The sequence below is a fragment of the Adiantum capillus-veneris genome, chromosome 17 (genome assembly GCF_014529385.1).
Source record: "Adiantum capillus-veneris isolate H3 chromosome 17, ASM1452938v2, whole genome shotgun sequence".
NCBI classification, from domain to species: Eukaryota; Viridiplantae; Streptophyta; class Polypodiopsida; order Polypodiales; family Pteridaceae; genus Adiantum; species Adiantum capillus-veneris.
In genome coordinates, this window is record NC_140947.1 from 150,970,115 (window position 1) to 150,987,486 (window position 17,372).

A 17,372-nucleotide genomic window follows, 5' to 3' on the forward strand; every position below is an offset into this window, starting at 1 on the left:
CAAATGCGTCACGCTTGTCCGTTGGATTGTTTCCCCACCTTGCCCCTACTTCGCCACCACATGCCCTCGTACACTGCTTGCCACTTGCCCCGCATGCTTTGTGCTGCCAAGCTGCCCTCACCTGGTCACCAACTATTCGATTAGCCAAGCCCGCGCCACCTGCCCTCACGAGGTTCACCCTTTCCCTTGTAGCTTTCCTTGGCCTTGGTTTTTCCAAGGAATCTCCACAGATTAGGTTTAATATGGCTCCTTTCTAAATTTAGTTTCTTCGCTAGATGCTACCGCCGCTGCTCATGCACGCGCTCCACCTGCAGCACCTAAGAGAGAGAGAGAGAGAGAGAGAGAGAGAGAGAGAGAGAGAGAGAGAGAGAGAGAGAGAGAGCACCTCTGTTGCACCCTCCTCCCTCTCTGCGAACCTGAACGACCCCCCTCATACCTCATCGTGAGAGAATCCTGCGCCCATCGTTCCCCCCCCCCCCCCCCCCACTGTTCCTGCAAGGCAACCGGTTGGAGCAGGCTCTCTCTCTCTCTCTCTCTCTCTCTCTCTCTCTCCCCAGCTCTCATGGGATGAGCAACCAGGGATGCACAATAACAGGTGACTGAGAGAGAGAGAGAGAGAGAGAGAGAGAGAGAGAGACTCCAACCCCCTTGCCCTGTAGGACGATCCTAATATGGAAGAGGGACCGTCGGCAAGCAACCGCCCACCGACCTTGAGAGCGCCGCCTCGTAGAACTTTTGAGAAAGAAAAACTGAGAGAGAGAGAGAGAGAGAGAGAGAGAGAGCATCTTCTTGAAATTCGATCTAATTCTTCTTTTTTTTCAAAATCCACCACACATACTAAGCGTCTCTACTAGTGGGAGCTTTAAAATAAAATCCATTAGTTCCAAAATCCTTAGAATCTCTCTCGACGAATCGTGAAAGGATGAGGAGGGGGCGAGCTGAATGCCATGAACGCAGGTAGGCCTGCCGCGTGACGTGAGAGAGACAGAGAGAGCGTGGGCGTCTACTGCGGCAAGCAACCTAGGCATCCACTCTCGCCAGCAACCTAGGCATCCATGCTCGCAAGAGAGAGAGAGAGAGCCTTGGGAGTCGACTCCCGCAAGCAGCATGCACGTAAAGGAGACGCAAAGCCAGCACACCTGCAAGGTAGAGAAAGAGAGCGAGGTTTGGCTCTCTGTGCGACGAGAGAGAGAGAGAGAGAGAGAGAGAGAGAGAGAGAGAGAGGGCCTCAAGCCTTGCACTGCGCCATCCAGAAGAGGAAAGCGTGAGAGAGAGAGATGTAATGCGCACATGCACAGTTCACTCTCAAGGTCGTTCACTCTTGAACGGGTGCTGGCCGATTGCAAGATTGCGCACATGCAAACAGTCGTTCATGGAGCAAATTGCTGATTTTCTGCCAGGCATATCACTGCAGGTGGACGAATCAGGACGATGGGCTATAGAAGCTCCACGTTAGCATCTTGCAGCTTTTGCACGTCTGTCAGGCAGTGCAATCTTCTTCCCGCCGTGCCAACTTTTGGCGAACGCTTCAGAACGTGATGAAGGGAAGGTGCTCCATTACGATAGAGACGTTCACATTCCGGTTTTTTGAGGACAAGGGCGTGGCGGGTCTAGTTTGATGTGGAGTGCACTTTTCGGCCGAACGAAGCGTTGAACGCACACATGTGCGCACCATAAGAGAGAGAGAGAGAGCCACACATATGTCGGCACTCACCCTTCCCTTTTCCCCTTCCAAAATCCACTTCCTAATCACCCTTCCCTTTTTCTCTCCTTTCACTAATGGCTCATTTTTGGATTTTTTTTCCAGCCAGTAGGGGGTAAGTGTTTGTGAGAGAGAGAGAGCCACACGTATGTCGGCACTCACCCTTCTCTTTTCCCCTTCCAAAATTCACTTCCTAATCACCCTTCCCTTTTTCCCTCCTTTCACTAATGGCTCATTTTTTGATTTTTTTCAGCTGGTACTCCCTATTGGGAGCTTTGATAGTTTATTCATATATAGGGAAGATTCCTCCCCTATATCAGGGCTGCAAACCATCATGGCCCCTTAACCTTTTAAAAGGTGCTATGAAAGTTTCGAACTCACACGGTTTCCCTCGGGAGACATTCTCTGTAGCCAACCCAGCCGGTGCGAGGTGTTGTTAACGCAGGGAAACTTTAAAACAAAAAATTACTATAGACGTCATCCCTTCCCTGCAACGTGCGACCCCCTCGTGCCCCATACCTTCTTCGTCTATTGCATCTCGCCTCGCTGACTCCTCGCATCAGTTGTCGCTCACTGCCTCGCTGTAGAGGGTATCAATTCGAATTCATTTCTTTTTTTCGATTTTTTACAGCTGGGTACCCCCTACTTGTTTTTCATTACCTAGAATCTTTGTAGATTTTGTTTGCATACAACATTGTAGGTCAACTAAAATTCTCAAGCTCGTGCATCTAACTTTAGATGGGCTATCGCCAAAGATGCACCTTTCTTGTTTAAAAAAAAATGTTTGTTCGCCAGCATCTCCTCCCTAACCTTGCTGTTACTGCCATTTACATCACCCACACATTGTCTTCTACCGTCATCCGCATGTCCTACTCCTCGCCTCGTGCCCAAGTGGTTGGCCATGCAGTCTCAAGGCCGTAGCTCACCACCCACCCCCCTACCCCTCTCTTCCTTTATTTGCCTAACTCTTTCATTTGCTCCACCATTTCCTTCCCTTCCAATATCAACGCATCTCTCCATATTCTTTCTAATTAACCATGCTTAGAATCATGACAACTTACTGCCTCATCTTTAAAAAATACAAGATTCCTCTTCCTCTTTGCTTGCAGCCTCATCTTCTCTCCCCTTCCCCAGCCACTTCCTCTTTCCGCCCTTCCCATTCCTCTTAACTGTCAAAGCCACTTTATCCATAGAAAACAGCCTAAAGCTTCCTTACCACCCAACATATCCTATAGAAAGCAGTTTTGGCATACATACCATCCAAGGCACCACCAAACAAGACCTTGTTTTGCAATACCAGCCTTTAACTACCAATGTCACCCTACATTCTTATCTATGTCTTGCTCAATGCCAAATGTGTTCAACGTGCAAAAGGAAGGAGAAGATGAGAGAGAGAGAGAGAGAGAGAGAGAGAGAGAGAGAGAGAGAGAGAGAGGGGGGGGGGGGGGGGGGAGTTGCAAACAAGAAGTACCAACAAGTCGTAGACAAGTAGAGCATACTAGGAGATTGCACGCTTGCTCTACTTGCCAAACAAGCAAGAGATGTCTTCAACTTCAAAGGAGCTTACACAATAATGGGGACAGATTCTTCATAAACAAGATTAAAAGAAAATGGGAACTCCCTATTCGTTAAGTATGCATAAAATTAAACTCATTCAGAGGCCAGTCCTCTTATCAGGTTAACATATTAGTGGAAGATGGCTTTTTTGCCTGTAGAAGGCCATAGGGTCCTGGTGGAGAAATCGTGCATGTTATAAGCTGTTCATTTCCGAGGGCTAGATGGTTGCCATGCGTCTGTGAGGGCTCCTAAAGTTAGGGCTCAACTACCTCATGTGTCCTTTTTAGGCCAGGTCTGAGTCTAAATCGTGAGCATGAAGACGGGCGCTGTTTCTACAAAGCCAGGGGTCATGAATGCTCCTACGGGTGATGGGGAAGGCCTGGCTTGTCGCGTAGTTCAACAGGAGCTTTATCCCTTAGCATGATTGCTACTGTACACGCCCACACGACATGAAGAGTATGCTTTGTTTACAGGTGGCGTGGCTCGATTTGCTGTCGTTGGCGTACTCTTTGCTTTGGGGCTTACTGTGTATTCAATGTCTCCTGGGAGTGCGGTCAAAGCCAGGAATGGGTATCTTCTCTCAGCTCTGTGTTGTTGTGCATTCAATGCGTGATGGGATGCCACTCAAATCCAGAAACGTGCAGGCCTGAGGCTTCTTGGGACGAGTTTCGTATGCGTGCTCAACATTTAGTGAGCGCTTGAGTGAACTAGATGGGCAAAAATGGTATTTGATGTACCTCGAGACCAAGAGTAAACGGTATAGCTCATGGATTTTGAGGGCTAGAACATGTCCATGATTCCATTGAGGATAGCTCAAGAGACAACAATGTTCTTTAAAATCAGTACCCCGAGAGGCTTGCGTATGCAATTCTGTACAATCCTCCTAAAGTATTCAAAATATTATGGAATGTAAGTTCTATTTTTATGGACTTTCTCTTGTCAGTATCAAGTTATCCATGGATCCAAGGTTTTCCTGCTCAGACTTTGTTGTCTTACCTCCCTCTTTATCTACATTCTGTGCTCGTTATTTTCACCCGATGGGCTCAAATATATATATTCTGTTGTGGTTGTCCTGGCTTTTTTGGTGAGATAGGGGGTTCTCTTGTCATCAATTTATAATGTTATTGAAATTTGTTGTGATACTTCTATAATGTCCTCACTATACATGCTCAATCAACGATGTTTGCTTGATGATTTCTACATTCAACAAGGTGTCTGAAAGCAACATTTGAGAAGATGAAGTTTTGTACAGGTTGTTAAGCCATTTGCTGACCCCAACACTCAAAATAAGGTGAAATTTGCCTATGTGAAGGACGGGGAAAGCCAGAAATCGATGGAAAGTTTGTTTGATTTAGAAAAGCTTGAATCTGCATTTGGACGAAGAACTGCGTGCATGTTCGACAACGAGGAGGCCAATTTTTGAAGGTAGTGTACAATCATCTACAACAATGATCAAACATACAGTCATGGACAAGCTTGTCCAGAAATGTAACCCTCCTTTTTGAACTAACTCATGTTCCTTAAGAGAAAATTCATGTTGCTCATGATTTTTGCATATGCGATCTGGGGCTAAAGCTGAACAGAGCGTCCTTTTGTGAATAAGGTTCTTTTGACGCTATGATGATTGCCACACCATAGAAACTTTCTTGGGTCCTTTGAACCTTTCTTTTATTGCATTTTGGCATGCATTTTATTTCTTAAAGATGTGCGGGGCTATTGTGTTAGAAAGGGGTTTTAGCAATTGAGCTTGTATGTTGGCTATGGCCACAAATGCTGCTCATGCCAAGCGATCTAGTTGGTTGATTCGTGCAAAATTTGAGTTTTTTGCTCTTGGGTAGCTGGGGTTTTTACATGAAGGTCGAAAGCCTTGAGGACGGTTGCTGTAAGAGTGGACGACAAAGCAGGAAGGCTATGGAAGCATCTCTGTAAAGCCTGGAGAATATGAGCAAGGTATGTATTGGAGCCCACAATTCTCTTTGGCCTTGCCATAGCCATAAACTTGGAGGAGGAGGAGAAGAACAAGTCCTTGCACATGGAGCACTATGTCGTCTTTGGCACGTATTTCTACAAACAGAATTTACACCTCATGGGTGGTGGTCAAGAAGCTAACTCAAAGCATAACCTCATTCATGCCAACTTCCCTTGTAGAGAGAGACTCACTCACATGATACTTAGAGAGAGAGAGAAACAAACGTAGAAAGCCCTATTGTCGGTTTGAGGATGGTAGCTAGCTTGGATCCTCTGCTCAACTTGAGGAGTGCAGAAGCTAAAAGGGGAGATCAGAATCTGGTAATGGGTATATCTCTCTCTCTAGAGAGAGAATGCTCATGAGATGTGGTGAGCAACGAGGTGTGCTTACTACTAACACAGATGAAGAGAAAGCAAGATGACGTTTACAACAGAGGGATGATTTTGAGGCGAGCATTCCAAGAAGCCCGCCGTCAGAAAATGCGAAGAGTCGACATCTCCTTACTCTCAAAAGTAATGAGAATAGTGGAAACGAAGGGGGATTTCTTGGAGGCAGGTCTACAGAAGAGTCCATTTTCTATTATGTCAACCCTTTGTCTTCTAACGATTTGCAGACTGTGGTCGATAACATTTCCTGCCCGCCCCTGGTGAAGAATTTTATGGAGTGCAATCTTTGTAAATACCTTCTAGCTGTGGGCAAGGATATACTACATGTACAGGTAATTCACACATACCGTACCTTGATTTTCATTTGTTTTAGTGTTGCTTGCTGAGTAAATGAGATAGTGCTGCAACTTTTTTTGGGCGTATTTTTACATCTTACTAATACCAATCCTTGAGTAGAGAGTATTGGTGAGGTATATTTACAGTACTTGTCATAACAACACCAAAAAAAAAAGCAAGTCTTGTGTTTTTTTGGGTTGTTGTGATGGGCTGCAGGACAGTGAATCAAATGTGCGAATCTAATGAAGATTCGGTGCTCATAATAAAAGCTTTATCCTAAACACTAGGAAATCCTACACATGAGAAATTATAGGTGAAATTTAACCATGTAGGAAGGTTTTGAAGTTACTTACCCAAATTTTTTGTAAATTTTATAGGTTATCTCACCGTCAAATTATAAATTGAGCGGTATCTTTCATATTTTGTATGTAGAATTACACTAAATCTAGGCTTTTTAAACCACAATTGCTGATTGTAAAGCTTGACAATGGGTGTGTTTTTTGCAAAAGAGTCCAGTCTCCATTCCAATCACAGAAGTGGAGCTTTCTATATTCTTTGATGAGAAAATAAGCCAGGTTCTCACCCTGCGTTTTATTTTTCAGAGGGGATCAAGCATTTTGCAGTGCTAAGGGTAGATACCAACAAATAATGAGTGATGAGGGCAAGGATTCATGAACATTTGAAGACTATCTACATTTATAAGGTTTGACGCTCATCCTAGAAGCCAGCATCTTGTGACACAGGGAAAGAATAAAGAGCTCTATTATCCCCTACTTTCTACATATGGTGCTATGATCCTTCTAGCTTCATAAGGCAAAGAATTGCCGTGCATTTTGTACATAGCACATCCTCCCTTACACCTACCTCAATGAATGTCGATTCGGTACATGTACACACATGCTGCACAAAAGCACTATTTGTGTGTGCTTGTACTCGTTCTTTCTTGCACATGTTTCCAAATGGAGTGGACAACCATGTTAGTGGGAAATTGTTACATCATCAATGTGGCCTTGAGGCCTTGTTAGGAGTCTAATTGCTAATATGAATGCAAAAAGTGCAAGACGGACTAGTGGATTGCTTGCCGTTGCTATCATTTCAACTTCACCAGACAAAGTGGTTCCAATTGTCTCACGTTAATAGACAGGTGCCTTAAATCATGACATGGAGAACTTGCATTGAAATGTTATGGAAGCATTGGCATAACAATATGTATTGGATTTGTCTTTAGAAGGGGTTACCAAGAGGCTAGGCTGTTACAAAATTTAAGGGCTATGTACAAGCTTTGTTTTAACAATCAATGGGGCTCTTCATCATTAGTACTTGTGCTTGATCTAGTGGACAGAGTTTTACTTATTAGTAAGTTAAAAGAAATACTCGTGTTTTAGGAATAGTAGGACAAAAATATGTTGTCTTATTTTTTTACAATTGAACAATAGTTTAGACTGTTTCTAGTAAAATTATGGTTCCACACAAGGTAGGTAGGTTGCAAATTTGTCCCTTGACGTGTGTGCAATGCTAGTAATTGAGTGGGAGTTCTCACCAGATATGCTCATGTGCCATACAAGGTGATGCTCAAGAATGCCTACCTCGAGTGACTCATTTCTCCTCAAATTTAGATTATGTCAAAACATGATAAAATGATCAAAAGATTCAATTGGATAAGTTCACATGTCAAAGTGTTTGTGGACGTTTCCATTAGTATTCTTGTATATTTCATGGAGCGATATGGTATTACAGAGTTGTGCATGGGGATGTGTAGCTGCACATTTCTCGTCTCTATCTTGGAGTAAACTTCCTATTTTGTTCATGTACGGATTTTGAGTTCAAATAGATGTGCTGAAACATGGTTTTACAATTTTGCAATCGTGTACATCATCTAAATCTGGGCAGTGGCCGAGTTAGGCTTTTCGAAGACGATATAATCTCTCTCTCTCTCTCTCTCTCTCTCTCTCTCTCTCTCTCAACCTTGTCAATCTTTGCCTTGAATTTTACAAAGATCTTCATGCTTACATCAAGAATGATTGCCAAATTCTTTTGATTATCACTTGTATGCCCCAAAACCATTCTAAGGACACAAATGGTTAACCATATAGAGGATGGAAGGCTCTGTTAAAAAATCCTCTAGCACTAGGCCTCTTATTAGGAGAGTAGCAAAATTTGAGTGGGTGTCCTCTCTCTCAATCCGTTGTAGAAATGTGGTGTATCTATAATGGTAGAGCGAGTGCCCTTTACACATGGTGAAAACTGCGATATGAAGGCTAAAGTCCAAAACGAGAGAAGCTCCTCTGCGCAGGATAAGGGGGGGGGGGGGGGGGAGAGAGAGAGAGAGAGAGAGAGAGAGAGAGGCCATGTTTACTGCAAATGGTAAAGGAATTGTAAAAAAAAAATCCTTGTGGACACCCTTAATATTGGTACTCCCCATTCCTTTGATCTACTGCAGGCCACCGTGCCATTAAATATCTAATATCTAACCAACCCAAATGATTATCTCATATTAAACTGATCATTTAATATGGGATAATAAACGGGAACAAGGGCTAGAATATAGACATGTGCTTACGGATCTATCTCAACATGGGGCCAATGGTAGAGGGGCCCATATGAGAGATGGTATGTCAAAGAGAAAGGTTAACTAATGAAGCTTAAAATACCTTAGGGTTAGCTTCATTAAAGACCTCCAATGGTTAGTGTTAAAAGTCCTTTCACCTTAAGCAAGCTAGGGTTGAGCTTGAGGTGGGAACCCAACCTAAACTTAAGCAAGTTAGGGCTGTGCTTGAGGTGGGAACCCGACTTAAACTTAAACAAGCTATGGTTGTGCTTGAGGTGGGAACTCCACCTAAGGTGCTTGCCATGCTTGATGACTAAGGTACTTGAGGTACTTGTCACATTTAATGAGGAAGTTGCTTGAAAAGCTTCCTATGCATGGGGGGTAAGATGCTTGAGTCAAAAAGAGAACCTACACACTTAATGAGGAAGTTGTTTGATAAACTACCTGTGCATAAAAATCTCAAAGTTAGGGGAATTCTAAAAGAGCACATGGGACACATGTCAGACTTTCACTAAGCTTAACCACATGGTGTGCTTGAATGATATTGGTTGGGCTAAAGAGGGGTCCAATGAGCTTCTACTTCCATCTAACAAATATCTAGATATTTCCAAGCTCTCTTCCTCTAAGGGGTAAGGAGGACACGTGTCAAAAGACTACCCATGTACTTGACTGCATGCTGCATGTGATTGGCTAGGGGGAGAGGCGTCCAATGAGCTTGCAACATGCACAAAGAACACCACTCACCCAAAGCAAGGAGGGGGGGTGCTAGGAGAGATATACTCCACACACACACACACTCATTTGGAAGGCTATTCTCACTTGGTGAAAGTTGAGGAACACCACCTCCTTCTCCAAGCTTGTGAGAGTGAAAGCCTATACCAACACTCTTGGCTATGGAATGCAAATCCAACCAAGAGTCATGCTTCAATGCTTAAGCTTTCCATCTTCTCCATCTTCATTACTATGCTATTATGTATGCTAGCAAGAAGAGTTATGATAAGTGAGGACTATTTTTTTCTCCTATGGAATGTTTCTTCTTCCTCTTCCCAATCCTCATTCCTCGCTAGCTCTCTCCACCTTCGAAGGTGTTTGAGGCCTTGGGACTGAGGCTTGGTATAGTTAATGCTTTCTTCAAGTTTATGTTATGCTTGTGATGCATGAAGCTTTCCATCTTCATTGCATCACCTAGGCTACAAGGAACACAAAGATTGTATTGTACCAAGTCTGTCTTGATGGGAAAAACTATAATACAAATGCCTATTGGAGGGGGGACCGGCTCCATATGAATCCTGTCCTCAACTATTGTCGTGTTCTCTAAACTCTCTCTCTTGTAAAAGTATTGTTCATGCCAAGTTAACTAAGTACCATGTTTATGTTGCTACCATCAATTAAGTTCAACTGCTATGCTCACAAAGAATCTCTCAAAGGTGCTTCACCTAATTTTCTAATTCCTCTACTCTCAAAGTTCATAGGCCATTTCCATTACATTGGTATCAGAGCATTTGGTTTCTCTTTTCTTGCTTAAGAAGAGTGGTCCTTAAGTATCCTATTAATGGTTGATTTTGTTAATTATGTTAGGGTAAGTGCGGCTGGGATCTATTATCGGTTTTGTTGAGCCCACTATGTGGGATATGGTGCACACCTCGGGAGCTTTGGACTTAATAATGGAGTCTTTTTAGACTTGCCTACAGCTTTACCATTATTGAGCCATAATAAGTCCGAAAGGAGCTATCCCTCGGCAACTTCGCTATGTTAGACTCACTCCACTACTCTCTATAATTAACCAATTCGAGCGGTGGGTGCAGATACTTAAGTGCCTATTTTCAAAGGCTAAGAGGATAGCAACAAAGGTTTTGAATTGCCAAAGCATACACTAAGTAAACACATAAGTTTAATTAGCATGGCTGACAATAACCAAGAGAGGAGAATGAACATTGATAACTTTGATTTTGCACATGAAGGTGCCAATGATAATGCCCCCGTGTTTGTTAATTATCTTGTCACTAGGTTGCAACAAGCTATGGGCAACCCCACTTTGCAAGCCGAAGTTACTCAACAACTTCGTGCTTATGGGATTTCCTTTCCTCTCCAAGAGGAGAGAGAGCTTACGAGGCCTCTTGAAGAGACCCCCAAAAGAAGACTCTCTCCCATACGAGAGGAGGAATCCGAAGATCAAGAAAGCAATGAATCCCTAAATTTCTCCGAAGATGTAGCTCCACGAAGAAGGAGGACTAAACGATCGCCTCCCAAGAGGAAACGGTTAACCCATAGTCCTTCTCCTTGTCACTCAAAAGGGGAGAGAGGAAACAAAGGAAGAAAAGGACAAGAAAGAGGTCACCCTCTTCTCCTTCTTCTTCACCTTCCTCCTCTTCCGACGAGAGCAATAGTTATTCTCCTATAGAATACAAGAGGGGAGGACATCTCAAATCTTACCATGCATGGCGAAGGTCACAAAAGCTCAAGAAGCTCAAAGAGGGAGGAAAGAGTATCTCTTTTCTCACCTATGATGGCACCTTTGGTGCTACTGACAAAGTATTGGCCTTCATCCAACAATTTGATGGGCCTTTGGAGACGAGGTCTTCACGGAGTCCTCCAAGCTATGCCATGTAGCTATGCACTTCCAAAAATCGGCTCGTCAATAGTGGGCTAGCCTTTGTGGCAACGATGAAGCCCCAAAGACATGGAAAACTTACGAGTTTCCATCATGAAGCAATTCCTTGCAAGTGATGCAAAGGACAAAGTGCTTACCAAATGGCGAAGTTTAAAGCTTCTCTCTTAATGAGTCTATCCACAAATATGTGGTCAAGTTTTGGGATTTACATCTCAAGGCTACTTCTTTCAAAAGATAGACTTTGTCGAGCAAAAGCAACAATTTTGTGCGGGATTACCCAAAGAGATGGTCGAGTATGTCAACTCTCAACGGCCTGGTTCTATCACCAAAGTAATCCACCACACCATGGTTGCTTTGCGCATCAATTTCCAACAAGAGGCTAGACGGAATGTCAAGCCCATGGAAAATAAAGAGAAAAGTGATGCCAACGGAAAAACCAATGCCCAAAATTCTTACCAAGGCTATTCCAACAACAACAAAAATCGGTCCAAGGAGAAGGGAGTTTACAAAGGTAAATATAAACTCTCTCTTGAAGAGCTAGAAGCTATTTTTAAGGACCACAAATGTTTTAAGTGTGGGGAGCAATGCCATGGTTATCGTCCTTGCCCCAAGAAAATTGCCCGCAATGAGACTCCTAGAGCCTCTATGTTTGAAGCTCCAAAGGAGGATGCCCAGTGCCAAGGATTTCTCCTTTCCTATACTTGGGGAAAGATGCAAGAGCACGATACATTTATTTTGTTTGACCCTGGTTCAACTCATAACTTCATATCCATAGAGTTGACCACCAAGCTAAGCATACAAGCCCACGAGATGAGAGATGCATTGAAAGCCAATGGAGCTATCAAGGGACAATACATCTCAGTTACTTCCTTAATTGAAAACTTAAGGCTCCAAAGCGATGTGGACAAAAAGGATTTCTTCATCTCCCCTCTCAAACATGAGAATGTTATCGTTGGGGCACCGTGGTTTAACCGCATGGGTTCCAACATGAAGTTCCCTGAAAGGAGAATCTACTTCACCTACAGGGAAAAGAGCATGTACATAGATGCTCATGAGTTGGGGAACACCATATCCCTGTAGTAAAGGGAATCAAGAGGAGTTAGAGTTGTCTAGTTTTAGAAACGATTCCATGATGTTTTCATTGATGACATCCCTAGTGAGCTACCTCTAAAATGAGGGATGATGACCATGCAATTGAGCTCCTACCAGGAAGCTCACCGCCTAACAAGCCTCCTTATTAGTTTCACAAGCTCAACAAGAGGAGATCAAGAGGCAAGTGCATGAATTGGTGGAAAAAGGGATAGTGAGGTCTAGCTCCTCTCCATTTTTTTCACCATTACTTTTAGTGCAAAAGAAATACGACACATATCACATGTGTGTTGACTATAGAGCACTAAATAAGATCACTATCAACAATAGATTTCCTATAATGCGGGTAGAAGATCTATTTGATAAGTTTCAAGGTTGGCCTGACACATGCTCCAGACGCATTCAAACTCATGATGGACAAAAGTCTTTAGGCCATTCAAATTCTCTTGAGGACTACAAAAAAGAACGTTAAGTATTCATGGACTACAAAAGTGCAAGAAGAAGCTTAAGGAGAATCTTATCTCTCAACGTGTGCTCACACTCATTTGAGGTCCAATATGATGCTTGTGGTAATTTCCTTGGAGCTATTTTGCTTCAAGAAGGGCATGCCATAGCATATGAGAGTCAAACACTCAACTTCGATAAGTGAGTATTGGGCAAAGAGGGAATCCATAATCTACTCTTCAAGGAGTAGAAATGTATTTATGTTGGTCTACCATGAAAAGTAAACATACAAGCAAATGTTTCAAAATGCGTGGTATACCAAAAGTTGAAATTTGCTCGAGGGAAGCAACTTGCATTATTTCAGTCGACTGGCTTAACAAGAAAACACACTCTATGCCTGTCAAAAAGACTATTAAGGCACATCAAATGGCAACCCTCTTTAGATCTCAAATTTTCAAGCATCATGGATTTCCAACATCCATAGTGTCGGACAAAGATCCTAGAATGACCAGTAATTTCTAGAAGGGTCTCTTTGAGAATCTACGAAGTAGATTAAATTTCTCTTTTGGCCTATCATTCACAAATGAATGACCAAAGTGAAATAACTAATTTAATGATTCTTGATATACTAAAAGCCTATGTCATGGAAGTAGATCAACGTTCTCAATGAGAGAAAAAGCTACCTCTTATAGAGTATATGTACATTGAAATTGTACATACTTCTATAGGGAAATCACTTTTCAAAGTTAAAGAGGGAAGATCCAAAAGTCCCTTACTACTTAAAGTACATGGGAAGATCTTTGATACTACTGGTGAATATAGTCGAGACTCACAAGAATCTTTTCCAAAGATTAAAGAGGTTATATCCATCTCAAAGCAACGACAAAATGGGATGCTACTAATAAGCACATAAGAACCTTAGCCTTTAAGAAAAATGATTGGGTCTTGCTAAAGTTTCTCAAGGCTCGTCTAAGGCATACTACTGGCAAGAGTCCTACCGACCACCAGGAGTATGATACTAAACTAGCAAAAAGATACTATGGTCCTTAAAATTCTTAAGCCAGTCAATGAGCTGGCTTATCAATTGAAGTTGCCCAACCATTGGCTCAGGCACAATGTTTTCCATGAGAACCTACATAAGCCTTATAAAGAAGCAATAGTTGCAGACCCTCCAAAAATCGAAGATCACAAAGAAGTACTTCAATCTCAGTTCATCCTATGATATGAAGACAAGGTATTAAGAAATGGTAAGATTATCTGACGATATCTTATTAAGTTAAAGAATTATCCTTTTAAAGATGCTAAATGGATGCAAGGAACCTAGCTTAAGGATAATATGAACCTTGTCAACGCTTACAATGCTACATTAGAGTAACCAAATGTACATGTTTCTTTTAAATGATCAATGTTTTTGTCTTATAAGACTAATTCTCTCTTTATTGTGCACAAATTTAAGTATTATGCATACTAAGAATCATGTTTGGGATGACGACATCTCTCAAACACCATGTATAATTTGTCACTCTACTTGGGAGGATGAAATGGACTAAAGAGTAGACATGCTTGCGGCAACTATGTCTCCCAAGCACCATATGGATTAATCATCCATCTTGGAATGATGTCGTAGGGTAAAAAGGGATCCTCTACCCGCTAAGATAAATTGACTAATGACTATGACTTTATCTCTTTTACCTCATAATCGAGGACGACTATGATTTTAAGAGAGAGGTAATGTTATTAAATATCTAATATCTAACCAACCCAAATGATTTTATTATATTAAACTGATCATTTAATATGGGATAATAAACGGGAACAAGGGTTAGAATATACACATGTGCTTACGGATCTATCTCAACACATGGCTAATGGTAAAGGGGCCCAAATGAGAGATGGTCTGTCAAAGAGCAAGGTTAACTAATGAAGCTTAAAAGACCTTAGGGTTAGATTCATTAAAGACCTCCAATGGTTACTTTTAAAAGTCCTTTGATCTTAAGAAAGCTAGGGCTGAGCTTGAGGTGGGAACCCGACCTAAACTTAAGCAAGCTAGGGTTGTGCTTGAGGTGGGAACCTTAAGCAGGCTAGGGCTGTGTTTGAGGTGGAAACCCGACCTAAATTAAACAAGCTAGGGCTGTGCTTGAGGTGGGAACTCCACCTAAGGTGTTTGTCATGCTTGATGACTAAGGTACTTGAGGTACTTGTCACATTTAATGAGGAAGTTTCTTGAGAAGCTCCCTATGCATGGGAGGTAAGATGCTTGAGTCAAAAAGAGAACCTATACACTTAATGAGGAAGTTGCTCGAGAAACTTTCTATGCGTAAAAATCTCAAAGTTAGGGGAATTCTAAAAGAGCACATGGGACACATGTCAGACTCTCACTAAGCTTAACCACATGGTGTCCTTGAATGCTATTGGTTGGGCTAAAGAGGGGTCCAATGAGCTTCTACTTCCATCTAACAAATATCTAGATATTTCCAAGCTCTCTCTCTCTCTCTAAGGGGTAAGGAGGACACTTGTCAAAAGACTACCCATGTACTTGATTGCATGCTACATGTGATTGGCTAGGGGCAGAGGGGTCCAATGAGCTTGCACCATGCAAAAAGGTCACCACTCGCTTAAAGCAAGGAGGGGGGGTGCTAGGGGGAATATACTCCACACACACACACACTCATTTGTAAGGCTATTCTCACTTGGTGAAAGTTGAGGAACACCACCTCCTTCTCCAAGCTTGTGAGAGTGAAAACCTACACTAACACTCTTGGCTATGGAATGCAAATCCAACCAAGAGGCATGCTTTAATGCTTAATATTTCCATCTTCTCCATCTTCATTACTATGCTATTATGTATGCTAACAAGAAGAATAATGATAAGTGAGGAACTATTTCTTTCTCCTATGGAATGTTTCTTCTTCCTCTTCCCTATCCTCTTTCCCCGCTAGCTCTCTTCACCTTCGAAGGTGTTTGAGGCCTTGGGACTGAGGCTTGGGATAGTTAATTCTTTCTTCAAGTTTATGTTATGCTTGTGATGCATGAATCTTTCCATCTTCATTGCATCACCTAGGCTACAAGGAACACAACGATTGTATTGTACCAAGTCTCTCTTGATGGGAGAAATATGAATCCGGTCCTCAACTATCTTCATGTTCTCTAAACTCTCTCTCTTGCAAAAGTTTTGTTCATTCCAAGTTAACTAAGTACCATGTTTATGTTGCTACCCATCAATTAAGTTCAACCGCTATGCTCACAAAGAATCTCTCAAAAGTGCTTCACCTAATTTCCTAATTTTGCTACTCTCAAAGTTCATAGGCCATTTCCATTACACACCGTGAACTTTCACCTTGTTTGCTTTCTAAAAGAAGCCTTAGAGGAGAAGAGAGTAGGGAAGACGTTTTATATTTATTTTTTCCAATACTGATTGGACATGTGTTTTTATGTGAATGATTGATTTTTGGACTACATAAGTAGTAGTCCTTGGTAAAGGGTTGGATTCTGGGTGCATCTTTGAACCATTGGATAAAGCTTACGGATTAGTGCCACATGGCAAGCTAATGACGACAAACTTTTTTTAAATTTTTTTTGTAGGTCCTTGTGAGAGGGTGTTGCCATTTGTTTACTTCCCTTTAAAAAAAAGGACACTGGATAATGGGTTATACACAATATCAATCTTTCCCATCCCATTTCACTTTGTTTTTTTCTCAATTTCTTACAATGCTCCAAGTGTTTTTTCATCCATCATTTTTTGGGTGGATTTTGGGTGCAAATTGTGGACCGTGGATGCAAGTCGATTGGATGGAGGAGACATATATAATTGCTTGTTTTTAAAGATTTTTTCTAGGTTTTTGTGAGAGGTGTTGAAATTTGTGTACCTCTTTCTTTAAAGAGGACCATTGAAAATTGGGTCACAGAAAGTCTTTTTCGTCCTCTTCCACTCTTTTTTTTGTTATTTTAGGTTGTAAAAAAATCATTTCATTTAAGAGCATGGGCTCCATTTAATTCAAAAAATTATTTTATCTTTGTTTATTTGGACTGCTTTAGAAAACCTTAAAGAACAAAGCATTAGTAGTACATTCATAGAATTTTGACCCTGCTATGTGAAATGTAATATTTTGATTTGTGAAAAAATCTTTTCATTTAAGACCTCTTAAAAGGACATGATGTGAAATAATGTAATATTTTGATTTTTAAAAGAATCTTTTCATTTAAGACCTCCTAAAAGGACATTTCATGAAATTATTTTTTAATTTTTTAATCTTATTGAACTTACTTTTTCTTAAGAATTTGTTTAATTATTATCTATGCTTATTAGATCTACTTTTTAGTTTGTAATGGGCTCTCTTTATTTTTTATTTTTTAATTATTGTTTTTATTTTACTTTTTTACTTTATTTTATCTTAACATGTCAATGTGATCTTTTCACCTTGTTTAACTAGACCCATCGTAGCAGACAAGGCATCTCTACTACTTCTTTATAGAGTTTGGAAAAAATAAGTGTCATCTTAAGGACTACTTCTTTATAGAGTTTGGAAAAAATAAGTGTCATCTTAAGGACGATTCAATTTTTTTCATTTTGAAGGCCATAAAAAAACTCCCCTTTTCTTTCAACATTTACATAAACTTTAACCTCACTATTTGTTGACCATTTCACCTCTATGTAGATGTGTGTGCATTTGTGTGGGGGCCCTAGGGACAAAGGGAAAGTGCATTTTCCATAACCATAATCTATTGGCAAA

At 41.5% G+C, this 17,372-nt stretch overlaps 1 protein-coding gene and 1 pseudogene across 3 annotated transcripts; both read left to right on the forward strand.

The window, feature by feature from the left end:
* The first annotated feature begins 992 nt into the window (after window positions 1-992).
* On the forward strand, window positions 993-7,228 carry LOC147438326 (uncharacterized). 3 transcript variants are annotated; one of them, XM_086486112.1, is made up of 3 exons: window positions 993-1,146; window positions 4,512-4,684; window positions 6,553-7,228. In XM_086486112.1, exons 1-2 carry the CDS (start codon window positions 1,108-1,110, stop codon window positions 4,680-4,682), a joined length of 210 nt encoding a protein of 69 aa, XP_086342238.1. In that variant the 5' UTR covers window positions 993-1,107; the 3' UTR covers window positions 4,683-4,684; window positions 6,553-7,228. The 3 variants fall into 3 exon arrangements, with proteins under 3 accessions (XP_086342238.1, XP_086342237.1, XP_086342236.1); XM_086486110.1 differs by lacking the exons at window positions 4,512-4,684; window positions 6,553-7,228 and adding exons at window positions 3,733-3,829; window positions 3,904-4,499 and having other exon boundaries at window positions 1,010-1,146; XM_086486111.1 differs by lacking the exon at window positions 6,553-7,228 and having other exon boundaries at window positions 4,512-5,220.
* On the forward strand, window positions 5,020-6,193 carry LOC147438327 (uncharacterized; annotated as a pseudogene).
* Window positions 7,229-17,372: the final 10,144 nt, after the last annotated feature.

What these genes read in the sequence shown, in the direction of transcription:
- LOC147438326 (XM_086486110.1), top strand. Translation starts at nt 1,056, where the DNA reads ATGCTCGCAAGAGAGAGAGAGAGAGCCTTGGGAGTCGACTCCCGCAAG. An exon ending in AAAGCCAGCACACCTGCAAG is followed by an intron (nt 1,147 to 3,732) that starts GTAGAGAAAGAG and finishes CTTTGTTTACAG; the next exon opens with GTGGCGTGGCTCGATTTGCT. An exon ending in GCGGTCAAAGCCAGGAATGG is followed by an intron (nt 3,830 to 3,903) that starts GTATCTTCTCTC and finishes AGAAACGTGCAG; the next exon opens with GCCTGAGGCTTCTTGGGACG.